General features: G+C 39.9%; 1 protein-coding gene across 1 annotated transcript in view; it reads left to right on the forward strand.

The window, feature by feature from the left end:
• Positions 1–662: 662 nt before the first annotated feature.
• LOC138367205 (uncharacterized) overlaps positions 663–14,787 on the forward strand; it is a 41,179-nt gene continuing 27,054 nt past the window's right edge. Inside the window, exons 1-5 of the mRNA XM_069328611.1 lie at positions 663–1,077; positions 1,314–1,684; positions 8,757–8,913; positions 8,959–9,186; positions 9,423–9,793. Of these exons, the coding sequence (XP_069184712.1) occupies positions 663–1,077; positions 1,314–1,684; positions 8,757–8,913; positions 8,959–9,186; positions 9,423–9,793 (1,542 nt within the window). The remainder of the gene's footprint in view (positions 1,078–1,313; positions 1,685–8,756; positions 8,914–8,958; positions 9,187–9,422; positions 9,794–14,787) is intronic.

The raw sequence follows: 14,787 nt of genomic DNA on the forward strand, positions 1-14,787 counted from the left end.
GTGGGACACAGTCAATTACCCACAACACTTAGAACTACACTTCATACTGAAGTAAGAATTTTTAGGTCACTAGGAGCATCAGCTCATAACCTTTATATGTTTTCACCTGTGTGTACAAGTGCACCCTTATAAAAACAAAAAACCCCAAAATACAGCACAATTATATTCACCTTACTGCACCACAATAATCTTTACCAATCTTATTAGGTAGAATTTAGACTGAGATTGTGCTGAATTTGGTACAAGCCCAGACTAAATAAATTTATAGTTCTTAGTTAGGAATTCTCACGACTAGACTTAAGCTAGTCAGTAGTGTATGTATTATACTATTTGTGCTGACCCTATACAGGGTGGGATTAAACTTTGAGATAACTCTGATTGGAGTGTCTCCATAATATTTCTCTTGTACTCATTATTTGTGTATTGCTGGATGATCCCCATTACCTCTGATGGTGATATAGATGAGCTAACCGGACGAGAACTAATGGTGAAGTTCAGACAGTGCACAAAATAACTAGCTATTTCTTGTTAGGTAGGTAAAACTATAGTCTATTCAAGTATATTAGGCTATTCTCATTGATATTGAACTCCACTGAATGAGTCAATATCCCAGTTATCTCAGTAATAAATATTTACTGACCAATCAGCCTTTACCCAACAAGATGGACACGGCTACCAAAATGAAAAGGACCCTTATCGGTCTGAAAGGTCATTTGACCCGACAGATTAATAAATGCCAAAATCTGTCACAACAGTCAACTGTTGATTACTTTGAATTAGAAGATTTATTACAAGTTGCTGAAAGTAAATTTGCTCATATTAAGCAACACATGAATTTGTATTTGACAGAACTTCACTCAACTTCTGTAGAAAGTAGTGAACTTGAGGAGGTTATCGATGAGTTAGCTCAGTATGAAGAAGATATCCGAGTTAAGCTTCTACCCTTTAAGAAGCAAATTGCTAAAAACAAGCTGACAGTAGCTTCTGCTGCACGTACAGATCCTGAGGTCAAATTACCTCAAATCAATATACCCACATTCTCTGGTGATGAGAATGAAAGTTGGGATGATTTCTGGAGTAAATTCGTAGATGCAGTAGACTCTAAAGCTAACATTCCTCAAACCACCAAATTCACTTATTTACAAGGCTTGTTAAGAAATGAAGCCTTGAAAGTAATCTCTAATATAACACTGACCAGTGATGGTTACACATTGGCTATTCAATTGCTCAAAACCAACTCCATAACACGAAAAGAACTGTAACTGTCTTAGTTCAAAAATTGCTAGATTTACCTTCTGCCAATAATTCCACAGATTCTCTCCAAACTTTCAGACTAGAGTTAGAGTCTTTACTCAAGGCCTTAAGCCTCAAAGTCCTAGTTCAGACAGCTGAATGGATGACCAAAGTAGTTGTTAAGCGAAAATTGCCAAGAGAAACTTTAGATAAGTTGTGTACTATGTACAATAAGACCTTTTTGACTTTGAAAGAAATCACAGAAGGTCTACATACCTTAGTCGAAAGACAAAGAGCCAATCAAGACGGGGAGAAAGTTTCGAACTCCTCTACCAACTCTCATCGTAACTCAACTCAAGTTGACACTTCAGTCAAACCAAAAATGACTTTAAATAAGTCTAGTAAATTTACATCTAGAACTACTCCATCCACTGGGAAAAAAAGTGGAAATGTAGGTACTTATTCGTTGTCTCCTTCTGAGATAACCAATGACTTGTCTACTAAAGAGAACAAGTCAAACAAAGAGAGAAGGTGTCTGCTCCACAAAAAATGTGTAGTGCAGCTACGTCCCTGCAACAGATGCAACCAAGGTGTACATCACTACGCCTTATGTAGAAAATCTTCTACACCAACCGTGACCACTGGGGAGAATTTCACGAATTCTACCGCAGTGCAATATTGCAAGGTGCATCAAGAAGTAAATGTACTTGCTACTGAGTCAGGCAATAATACCACTCTGCCTACAGCTCAACTTAGACTAATAAACAGAAGATCTAGAATTAACACTAGAGGTCTTTTTGACCAAGGTTCACAGAAAACCTTCATTACACAACAATTGGTAGATGAGTTAAATTTAAAACCTGCCAAAAGTGTGAGGTTAAATATTTCTGGTTTCTTGTCGAATAGTGGACCTCGTGACTACCAAGTAGTTAAGGTATTAGTGAGACTCTGATCTTCCACTAGTCCAATACAAGCAGTAGTAGTAGATAAACTTCCTACAGACCTGCAGGTCACAGGGTTAGCTCGCACTGGGAGACATCTTAGACGAAACCGCATGAGGCTAGCAGATTATAAAATAAATTCTGACTGCCTCACTGATGTTGGAATACTTATAGGCGCAGATCATTATTACAAATTTATAACTGGATGCACCAGACAACACGGAATGAATCTGTTGTCATCTGCAGGAGGCAAACTGCTTACGGGACCGGTGTTTTTCAGACAAAATTCAGCATCCACAAACCAACAATCTAATAACATAATAGTGGCGTGACTAGGCTTGGAACAGTCACCCCTACGTTTCAGAGAAATATCTGAGGATATTGAGTCTGACCCACCAATACATCGTTTGTGGGATTTAGACACTTTAGGCATCATCCCTGAACAACCAAGTCCTGATGATACGTGGACTTACCAGCAATACCTGGATACAGTTGTCTATGAAAATAAACAATACTGGGTAAGACTCCCATGGAAGTTGGATCATCCACAACTTCCAGTAAATTATTTTATGGCAGCCTCACAATTACAGTCTCAATTAACACGACTACAGAAGCAGCCAGACAAACTGAACATGTATCATCAACTCATCCAACAACAACTTAACAGTAAATTTATTGAGGTTGTTGATAACGATGACCGAAAAATAGGTCATTATTTACCTCATCACGCTGTGGTGAAAGACTCATTGACAACACCTATTCATATTGTCTTTAACTGTAGTGCTAAAGTAAAGCCAAGCAGTGTGTCTTTAAATGAATGTCTTCAAACGGGACCTAGCCTAACACAAAGGCTACATGATGTGCTGTTACGATTTCGCACTGGTATTTTCGCCTATACAGCTGATATCAGCAAAGCTTTTCTCTGAGTAGGTTTACAGGAGGAGGATCGTAACTACACAAAATTCCTCTGGATTAAGGATCCACTGGATCCTAACAGTGAAGTTATCACATATCATTTTGCCTCAGTATTATTTGGAGCTACGTCCTCACCGTTTCTTTTGCAAGCAACATTAGACACACATTTGAGGAAATCAAACAGCCCCTATAAGGCAGACATTAGCGACAACTTGTATGTCGACAATTTCCAAGGGACAACTAATGATCAAACTGATCTGGTAGAAATCTACCATGAGGCTAACCGTGAGCTATTAGGAGCCAATATGCCACTACAGTCATGGACCTCAAATAATGAATTACTCAACCAGGTAATCGAGAAAGAATTTCCAGGTTATCAGGTACCCAATCAATTAAAGGTTCTAGGCATGGAATGGAACACCAGTACTGACGAGATGAATGTCAAGTCAGTACAAACTGATAACTCAACCCTTACCATGAGAACACTGCTCTCGTTTGTCAGTCAACCATTTGACCCTTTAGGCCTACTTAGTCCTATATTAATAAGGGGCAAACTCCTAATGCAGGAGTGCTGGCAGAAACATATGGGATGGGATGACCCGTTACCAAGTGAGTTACAAGCTAAATGGCAGATACTCTCAACGGATTTTAATCAGTTAGGTGTTTTGAAATTTCCTCGTAATGCTTCAGGACCAAACTTACCCACCAATTTGCACGTTTTCTGCGATGCCTCTGGCAAAGCATACGGCGCAGTAGCCTACTTAGTTAATAGTGCACAATCAATTTTGTTCACATCTAAAGCAAGAGTTGCTCCCATTAAGAAGAGATCTTTACCTCAAATGGAGTTGACTGCATTGCTGGTGGGAGTAAGATTGGCTCATTGCCTGACAAAGACACTCAATAATATCCACTTTGGTGAGATTGTCGTGTGGTCAGACAACGAGGCAGTCTTACAATGGGTAAGAAACAACAACAACAAAACTCCCTACGTCAGTAATCGCGTCAGGGAGATTCATGAGTTATCTGCTGGATATAAATTTAGACATGTTCCTACTAAGGACAATCCTGCAGATTATTTATCTCGAGGGTTAACACTAAAACAACTTATCAAGTCTTCGCTGTGGTTCAATGGACCTTCATGGCTTGTTGGTGGTCAGTGGCCCAAACAAAAGCCACAAGTCATAGTGACCAATATCACCACTCCCATGAAAGAACCAGAACCTCAACGAATCTTAGCCATTGATCCTCACAATTATTCTAACTTAAGCAAGTTATTAAGAGTAACTGCACATGTGTTTGATTTTCTTGCTAAGATAGGAATTCGACATAAGTTTCCCAATCCTATCCTCTACTGGATCAAACGTGCACAACAAGAGACATATGGAAGCGAATATGAAAATCTTCCAGATAAATTAACTAAGTCTCTAGGTATCTGGTATGATGCCAACACTCATGATATACTAAGATGTGGAGGACGTTTGCTTCATGCAAAAATTGACTTGGACACAAAGAATCCAATTCTTCTACCTCGTCACCACGTCATCACTAAACTTCTTGTTTTACATCACCATCAATATGGTACTTTACATGGTGGAGTGTTAGATACTCTCACCGACCTTAGACAAAAGTACTGGCTTCCTCAAAGTCGTCAGACAGTTAAGTCAATTATTAAATCTTGTGTAATCTGTAAAAGATACGATGCCAGAGTATGTCCTTACCCAGGACCTCCACCACTCCCTGAGGAAAGAGTGGTTCATCTTCGTCCTTTCGAAACCACTGGTGTTGACTACACAGGAGCCTTACTTCTCACTGGCAACCCAGATAATATACCAGTGAAAGCATACATTTGTCTCTTTACGTGTGCTACAACCAGAGGTGTACATTTAGAAGTCACTTCAGACATGAGTGCTGAAGCCTTCATCCAGGCCTTCCGCAGATTTGCAGCTCGCAGATCTTGTCCCAAATTAATGATATCGGACAATGGTTCCAATTTTGTGGCAGGAGAAGCTTGTTTACGAGAAGTCTGGAACCACCCAGAAGTACAGTCGGTTCTACGGAGACGACAATGTCACTGGAAATTCATAGCACCGAGAGCCCCTTGGCAAGGTGGGTTCTATGAGCGAATGGTAGGCACAGTCAAGAAGTGTCTAAGGAAAACTTTACACAGACAAAAGGTCAGTTACTCCGAACTCCAAACTATTGTTGTGGAAATCGAGGCGCGAGTCAATAACCGCCCAATAACCTACCTGTCTGATGATTTCACCCAGAGAGAACCTCTGAGTCCCTCACACTTGATCCATGGAGGTCTACTGAGCCGAAGAGGCTCAGTAGACATCCCTTTAGGGAGGCATCCCTTTAGCCGAAGAGGACCCCGTAGACCCGTCACATGTGACCAGAGGTGACTTGGTGGAAAGCTACCAGCATCTCTCCAGAGTTATTAACAGGTGGAATGAGGTGTGGACTAGAGAGTACCTCACAGCTCTACGAGAGTACCACTACGGAGCTTCGAGTCCTTACAATAAAGTACAATTAAAACCAGGGGACCTAGTACTAGTCGACAGTGATGGACCAAGGTCAGAGTGGCCCATAGGCAAAATTGTTGCCATTCATCCAGATCATCAAGGTGTCCTGAGAGTAGTTAAAGTTTTATGCCGAGGCAACACTACTCTAAAAACTTTAGAGAAGCTGGTTCCCCTTGAATTGGCTGAGCGAGAACATCAGCCAGGTCCAGTTTCCCCAGTAATTTCCGAGGATAGTAATTCTGATCCTCAGAGCAACCGCCCCACTAGAGCTGCTGCTCAACAATGTAGGCGGAATCTGCAAGCCTATTACAACTCTGAACAAGAGTAATTCCTTTTACACCCAATTTAGATAACTATGATGATACTGCGGGGTGATGTCAAGTAACAAACCATTACAAGTCACTATGACCCAGGACATTCCCATCACAGTAGATTCTGTTGTTTAAATTGTGTGATTCAAATCTTTAATTATTGTGTAGTCTATAAATAACATGTTTCATTTGACATGAAATTAGCAAGACCTAAGTTTCTTGCAAGTCCTTAACAAATACGGGACATTCGTTATGTGTGTACTAACATACTAACATATTAACATACTAATATACTAATATTAATACCAACTTCGGGATAGGTGTCAGTACTCCACATTACACTACGACCCTAGAATCCTCCCCCCGGAGTTATGTTGGAAATTTCCAACACTGAATACAACACTGTTGTATTCTCATTAATTACTACTAATTCTACTAATCATTGTAGTGATTAAAATTAACCCAACGTAGAGTTCCCATGTACTAATAATTACATCTGTACAGTAAGGCTAGAATTCTTACATCACCCGACACCAGTATTGCGTCAGATTCCATTGTAATAAACACATTTATATCCAATGTGCCGGAGAATTGAAGTTGATTCTCCATAGACAATGGTGTTCTGTGTGATAATTAATTACAGATAAACTGATCTCCAACTAAAGCCAAATAGAGCGTTTATAGTTATAGCTGTTATCTGGTAATAAAATTAACGTCACGAGTGAATGCCCTGGAGAGACATTAATTCTTCTCCATTGTTCGTTTACTATCATAGAACTGGCAAATAATAATATTTGACTTTTCCAAATAATAAACCCGTCCTAACCCGAGCATTTCAAGCACAACCGCGAGAAATGATAATATCCATAATAAATAATTTGGTTAACAAACGCGGGACGTGGAGCGGGGCGGAAGGGACGCCAGTCCACGTGTTGAAACGCTCACGAGTAGGCGTGTTCACGTAGTGCTCACGAGGAGACGCCATTACCCAGCCACCAGGGTAAACACTATCAAATCTCCAGAAGAAAGTCGCCACTGTGAGGTGTGAAGAACCTTGCAGACAATACCTTCACTTGGTGTCAGTGTCATTTACGGAATCTGTTAAATTTGGTTCTATGTAACTCCATGTGACCGGCCAGTGGAGCGCGTCAGTATCTAGGATAAGACAAGTCTAGAGCCTAGGACGCGACCTTCGGCAAGCCTTAACTTACACAGTGCCCATATTAGCTAAGTACCTTAACCTTGTTTGATGCATCAGATCGGGGGTGGGTTTATAGCTGGGTAGCTTGTCGTGACGACGTATAACAACTAAAAATCACAGGTCATTATCTTTCTCCTTTTATTAATATACATTTATTGAACATAGAAATCCAGTAGTTTAATCTGTTGCTACTGTAAACAATTGTTTTTGCAGCGTGTGTGAAGAATTCTCCGAGCTGTCATTTCCCATGTTAATCAACTCCCAGTGTTCCATGACGAATCCAGGAGTATCAGAGGAAGCGTCGTGACTAACTTCTAAGAACTCGTCATTAAGCTAAGATTCCTTTTGTATTCCTCGAATTTTTTATCTGTACTCTTTTACATGCAGAACTCTGTTCATTGGATTAACATGTGTTTATTATAATTATTATTATACATATTCATACTCTATGTTCCCCTTAATGATAATGATAATGATTTCATAAGTATTCATAGGATTAGATTATTATACATTGGATTAGTGAACGAACCACACTAGTTCCTGGACGTACTGAGTTCCAGTAATACCCCCCCAATGTAGGTGTTTGAGGCTTTGATTCATTTAATTATACAGTCCACTAATTATTTCAATTATCATATTCTCTAGTATTTTATCCATAGTTACTGGTTCATCTAGAATTTTCTAATGATCCTATTTTCTCAGTTTCCCTCTTTACTACAAAAGCGGGTGGTCCTTCGTAATTAATTTTACTATATTAATACTATATTAATTACAGTCAAGCCCCAAATGTCCCACATTATGGTCCTCTTCGAACCGGATAGGCTTAAATTTATGATTACAAATACTAATTATTAATAACTAATCCTTGTGTGATGTAAGCTAGACTAACTATTTAATTAATTGTGTCAACCAACAGTGTAACACATCAGTTAGTCTAAGTCACACCAACACATTGCTACTTTCACCTCATGTATAAGGTAGCCTTAGTGGGACACAGTCAATTACCCACAACACTTAGAACTACACTTCATACTGAAGTAAGAATTTTTAGGTCACTAGGAGCATCAGCTCATAACCTTTATATGTTTTCACCTGTGTGTACAAGTGCACCCTTATAAAAACAAAAAACCCCAAAATACAGCACAATTATATTCACCTTACTGCACCACAATAATCTTTACCAATCTTATTAGGTAGAATTTAGACTGAGATTGTGCTGAATTTGGTACAAGCCCAGACTAAATAAATTTATAGTTCTTAGTTAGGAATTCTCACGACTAGACTTAAGCTAGTCAGTAGTGTATGTATTATACTATTTGTGCTGACCCTATACAGGGTGGGATTAAACTTTGAGATAACTCTGATTGGAGTGTCTCCATAATATTTCTCTTGTACTCATTATTTGTGTATTGCTGGATGATCCCCATTACCTCTGATGGTGATATAGATGAGCTAACCGGACGAGAACTAATGGTGAAGTTCAGACAGTGCACAAAATAACTAGCTATTTCTTGTTAGGTAGGTAAAACTATAGTCTATTCAAGTATATTAGGCTATTCTCATTGATATTGAACTCCACTGAATGAGTCAATATCCCAGTTATCTCAGTAATAAATATTTACTGACCAATCAGCCTTTACCCAACAAGATGGACACGGCTACCAAAATGAAAAGGACCCTTATCGGTCTGAAAGGTCATTTGACCCGACAGATTAATAAATGCCAAAATCTGTCACAACAGTCAACTGTTGATTACTTTGAATTAGAAGATTTATTACAAGTTGCTGAAAGTAAATTTGCTCATATTAAGCAACACATGAATTTGTATTTGACAGAACTTCACTCAACTTCTGTAGAAAGTAGTGAACTTGAGGAGGTTATCGATGAGTTAGCTCAGTATGAAGAAGATATCCGAGTTAAGCTTCTACCCTTTAAGAAGCAAATTGCTAAAAACAAGCTGACAGTAGCTTCTGCTGCACGTACAGATCCTGAGGTCAAATTACCTCAAATCAATATACCCACATTCTCTGGTGATGAGAATGAAAGTTGGGATGATTTCTGGAGTAAATTCGTAGATGCAGTAGACTCTAAAGCTAACATTCCTCAAACCACCAAATTCACTTATTTACAAGGCTTGTTAAGAAATGAAGCCTTGAAAGTAATCTCTAATATAACACTGACCAGTGATGGTTACACATTGGCTATTCAATTGCTCAAAACCAACTCCATAACACGAAAAGAACTGTAACTGTCTTAGTTCAAAAATTGCTAGATTTACCTTCTGCCAATAATTCCACAGATTCTCTCCAAACTTTCAGACTAGAGTTAGAGTCTTTACTCAAGGCCTTAAGCCTCAAAGTCCTAGTTCAGTCAGCTGAATGGATGACCAAAGTAGTTGTTAAGCGAAAATTGCCAAGAGAAACTTTAGATAAGTTGTGTACTATGTACAATAAGACCTTTTTGACTTTGAAAGAAATCACAGAAGGTCTACATACCTTAGTCGAAAGACAAAGAGCCAATCAAGACGGGGAGAAAGTTTCAAACTCCTCTACCAACTCTCATCGTAACTCAACTCAAGTTGACACTTCAGTCAAACCAAAAATGACTTTAAATAAGTCTAGTAAATTTACATCTAGAACTACTCCATCCACTGGGAAAAGAAGTGGAAATGTAGGTACTTATTCGTTGTCTCCTTCTGAGATAACCAATGACTTGTCTACTAAAGAGAACAAGTCAAACAAAGAGAGAAGGTGTCTGCTCCACAAAAAATGTGTAGTGCAGCTACGTCCCTGCAACAGATGCAACCAAGGTGTACATCACTACGCCTTATGTAGAAAATCTTCTACACCAACCGTGACCACTGGGGAGAATTTCACGAATTCTACCGCAGTGCAATATTGCAAGGTGCATCAAGAAGTAAATGTACTTGCTACTGAGTCAGGCAATAATACCACTCTGCCTACAGCTCAACTTAGACTAATAAACAGAAGATCTAGAATTAACACTAGAGGTCTTTTTGACCAAGGTTCACAGAAAACCTTCATTACACAACAATTGGTAGATGAGTTAAATTTAAAACCTGCCAAAAGTGTGAGGTTAAATATTTCTGGTTTCTTGTCGAATAGTGGACCTCGTGACTACCAAGTAGTTAAGGTATTAGTGAGACTCTGATCTTCCACTAGTCCAATACAAGCAGTAGTAGTAGATAAACTTCCTACAGACCTGCAGGTCACAGGGTTAGCTCGCACTGGGAGACATCTTAGACGAAACCGCATGAGGCTAGCAGATTATAAAATAAATTCTGACTGCCTCACTGATGTTGGAATACTTATAGGCGCAGATCATTATTACAAATTTATAACTGGATGCACCAGACAACACGGAATGAATCTGTTGTCATCTGCAGGAGGCAAACTGCTTACGGGACCGGTGCTTTTCAGACAAAATTCAGCGTCCACAAACCAACAATCTAATAACATAATAGTGGCGTGACTAGGCTTGGAACAGTCACCCCTACGTTTCAGAGAAATATCTGAGGATATTGAGTCTGACCCACCAATACATCGTCTGTGGGATTTAGACACTTTAGGCATCATCCCTGAACAACCAAGTCCTGATGATACGTGGACTTACCAGCAATACCTGGATACAGTTGTCTATGAAAATAAACAATACTGGGTAAGACTCCCATGGAAGTTGGATCATCCACAACTTCCAGTAAATTATTTTATGGCAGCCTCACAATTACAGTCTCAATTAACACGACTACAGAAGCAGCCAGACAAACTGAACATGTATCATCAACTCATCCAACAACAACTTAACAGTAAATTTATTGAGGTTGTTGATAACGATGACCGAAAAATAGGTCATTATTTACCTCATCACGCTGTGGTGAAAGACTCATTGACAACACCTATTCATATTGTCTTTAACTGTAGTGCTAAAGTAAAGCCAAGCAGTGTGTCTTTAAATGAATGTCTTCAAACGGGACCTAGCCTAACACAAAGGCTACATGATGTGCTGTTACGATTTCGCACTGGTATTTTCGCCTATACAGCTGATATCAGCAAAGCTTTTCTCCGAGTAGGTTTACAGGAGGAGGATCGTAACTACACAAAATTCCTCTGGATTAAGGATCCACTGGATCCTAACAGTGAAGTTATCACATATCGTTTTGCCTCAGTATTATTTGGAGCTACGTCCTCACCGTTTCTTTTGCAAGCAACATTAGACACACATTTGAGGAAATCAAACAGCCCCTATAAGGCAGACATTAGCGACAACTTGTATGTCGACAATTTCCAAGGGACAACTAATGATCAAACTGATCTGGTAGAAATCTACCATGAGGCTAACCGTGAGCTATTAGGAGCCAATATGCCACTACAGTCATGGACCTCAAATAATGAATTACTCAACCAGGTAATCGAGAAAGAATTTCCAGGTTATCAGGTACCCAATCAATTAAAGGTTCTAGGCGTGGAATGGAACACCAGTACTGACGAGATGAATGTCAAGTCAGTACAAACTGATAACTCAACCCTTACCATGAGAACACTGCTCTCGTTTGTCAGTCAACCATTTGACCCTTTAGGCCTACTTAGTCCTATATTAATAAGGGGCAAACTCCTAATGCAGGAGTGCTGGCAGAAACATATGGGATGGGATGACCCGTTACCAAGTGAGTTACAAGCTAAATGGCAGATACTCTCAACGGATTTTAATCAGTTAGGTGTTTTGAAATTTCCTCGTAATGCTTCAGGACCAAACTTACCCACCAATTTGCACGTTTTCTGCGATGCCTCTGGCAAAGCATACGGCGCAGTAGCCTACTTAGTTAATAGTGCACAATCAATTTTGTTCACATCTAAAGCAAGAGTTGCTCCCATTAAGAAGAGATCTTTACCACAAATGGAGTTGACTGCATTGCTGGTGGGAGTAAGATTGGCTCATTGCCTGACAAAGACACTCAATAATATCCACTTTGGTGAGATTGTCGTGTGGTCAGACAACGAGGCAGTCTTACAATGGGTAAGAAACAACAACAACAAAACTCCCTACGTCAGTAATCGCGTCAGGGAGATTCATGAGTTATCTGCTGGATATAAATTTAGACATGTTCCTACTAAGGACAATCCTGCAGATTATTTATCTCGAGGGTTAACACTAAAACAACTTATCAAGTCTTCGCTGTGGTTCAATGGACCTTCATGGCTTGTTGGTGGTCAGTGGCCCAAACAAAAGCCACAAGTCATAGTGACCAATATCACCACTCCCATGAAAGAACCAGAACCTCAACGAATCTTAGCCATTGATCCTCACAATTATTCTAACTTAAGCAAGTTATTAAGAGTAACTGCACATGTGTTTGATTTTCTTGCTAAGATAGGAATTCGACATAAGTTTCCCAATCCTATCCTCTACTGGATCAAACGTGCACAACAAGAGACATATGGAAGCGAATATGAAAATCTTCCAGATAAATTAACTAAGTCTCTAGGTATCTGGTATGATGCCAACACTCATGATATACTAAGATGTAGAGGACGTTTGCTTCATGCAAAAATTGACTTGGACACAAAGAATCCAATTCTTCTACCTCGTCACCACGTCATCACTAAACTTCTTGTTTTACATCACCATCAATATGGTACTTTACATGGTGGAGTGTTAGATACTCTCACCGACCTTAGACAAAAGTACTGGCTTCCTCAAAGTCGTCAGACAGTTAAGTCAATTATTAAATCTTGTGTAATCTGTAAAAGATACGATGCCAGAGTATGTCCTTACCCAGGACCTCCACCACTCCCTGAGGAAAGAGTGGTTCATCTTCGTCCTTTCGAAACCACTGGTGTTGACTACACAGGAGCCTTACTTCTCACTGGCAACCCAGATAATATACCAGTGAAAGCATACATTTGTCTCTTTACGTGTGCTACAACCAGAGGTGTACATTTAGAAGTCACTTCAGACATGAGTGCTGAAGCCTTCATCCAGGCCTTCCGCAGATTTGCAGCTCGCAGATCTTGTCCCAAATTAATGATATCGGACAATGGTTCCAATTTTGTGGCAGGAGAAGCTTGTTTACGAGAAGTCTGGAACCACCCAGAAGTACAGTCGGTTCTACGGAGACGACAATGTCACTGGAAATTCATAGCACCGAGAGCCCCTTGGCAAGGTGGGTTCTATGAGCGAATGGTAGGCACAGTCAAGAAGTGTCTAAGGAAAACTTTACACAGACAAAAGGTCAGTTACTCCGAACTCCAAACTATTGTTGTGGAAATCGAGGCGCGAGTCAATAACCGCCCAATAACCTACCTGTCTGATGATTTCACCCAGAGAGAACCTCTGAGTCCCTCACACTTGATCCATGGAGGTCTACTGAGCCGAAGAGGCTCAGTAGACATCCCTTTAGGGAGGCATCCCTTTAGCCGAAGAGGACCCCGTAGACCCGTCACATGTGACCAGAGGTGACTTGGTGGAAAGCTACCAGCATCTCTCCAGAGTTATTAACAGGTGGAATGAGGTGTGGACTAGAGAGTACCTCACAGCTCTACGAGAGTACCACTACGGAGCTTCGAGTCCTTACAATAAAGTACAATTAAAACCAGGGGACCTAGTACTAGTCGACAGTGATGGACCAAGGTCAGAGTGGCCCATAGGCAAAATTGTTGCCATTCATCCAGATCATCAAGGTGTCCTGAGAGTAGTTAAAGTTTTATGCCGAGGCAACACTACTCTAAAAACTTTAGAGAAGCTGGTTCCCCTTGAATTGGCTGAGCGAGAACATCAGCCAGGTCCAGTTTCCCCAGTAATTTCCGAGGATAGTAATTCTGATCCTCAGAGCAACCGCCCCACTAGAGCTGCTGCTCAACAATGTAGGCGGAATCTGCAAGCCTATTACAACTCTGAACAAGAGTAATTCCTTTTACACCCAATTTAGATAACTATGATGATACTGCGGGGTGATGTCAAGTAACAAACCATTACAAGTCACTATGACCCAGGACATTCCCATCACAGTAGATTCTGTTGTTTAAATTGTGTGATTCAAATCTTTAATTATTGTGTAGTCTATAAATAACATGTTTCATTTGACATGAAATTAGCAAGACCTAAGTTTCTTGCAAGTCCTTAACAAATACGGGACATTCGTTATGTGTGTACTAACATACTAACATATTAACATACTAATATACTAATATTAATACCAACTTCGGGATAGGTGTCAGTACTCCACATTACACTACGACCCTAGAATCCTCCCCCCGGAGTTATGTTGGAAATTTCCAACACTGAATACAACACTGTTGTATTCTCATTAATTACTACTAATTCTACTAATCATTGTAGTGATTAAAATTAACCCAACGTAGAGTTCCCATGTACTAATAATTACATCTGTACAGTAAGGCTAGAATTCTTACATCACCCGACACCAGTATTGCGTCAGATTCCATTGTAATAAACACATTTATATCCAATGTGCCGGAGAATTGAAGTTGATTCTCCATAGACAACGGTGTTCTGTGTGATAATTAATTACAGATAAACTGATCTCCAACTAAAGCCAAATAGAGCGTTTATAGTTATAGCTGTTATCTGGTAATAAAATTAACGTCACGAGTGAATGCCCTGGAGAGACATTAATTCTTCTCCAT

Source organism: Procambarus clarkii, chromosome 21 (assembly GCF_040958095.1).
Source record: "Procambarus clarkii isolate CNS0578487 chromosome 21, FALCON_Pclarkii_2.0, whole genome shotgun sequence".
NCBI classification, from domain to species: Eukaryota; Metazoa; Arthropoda; class Malacostraca; order Decapoda; family Cambaridae; genus Procambarus; species Procambarus clarkii.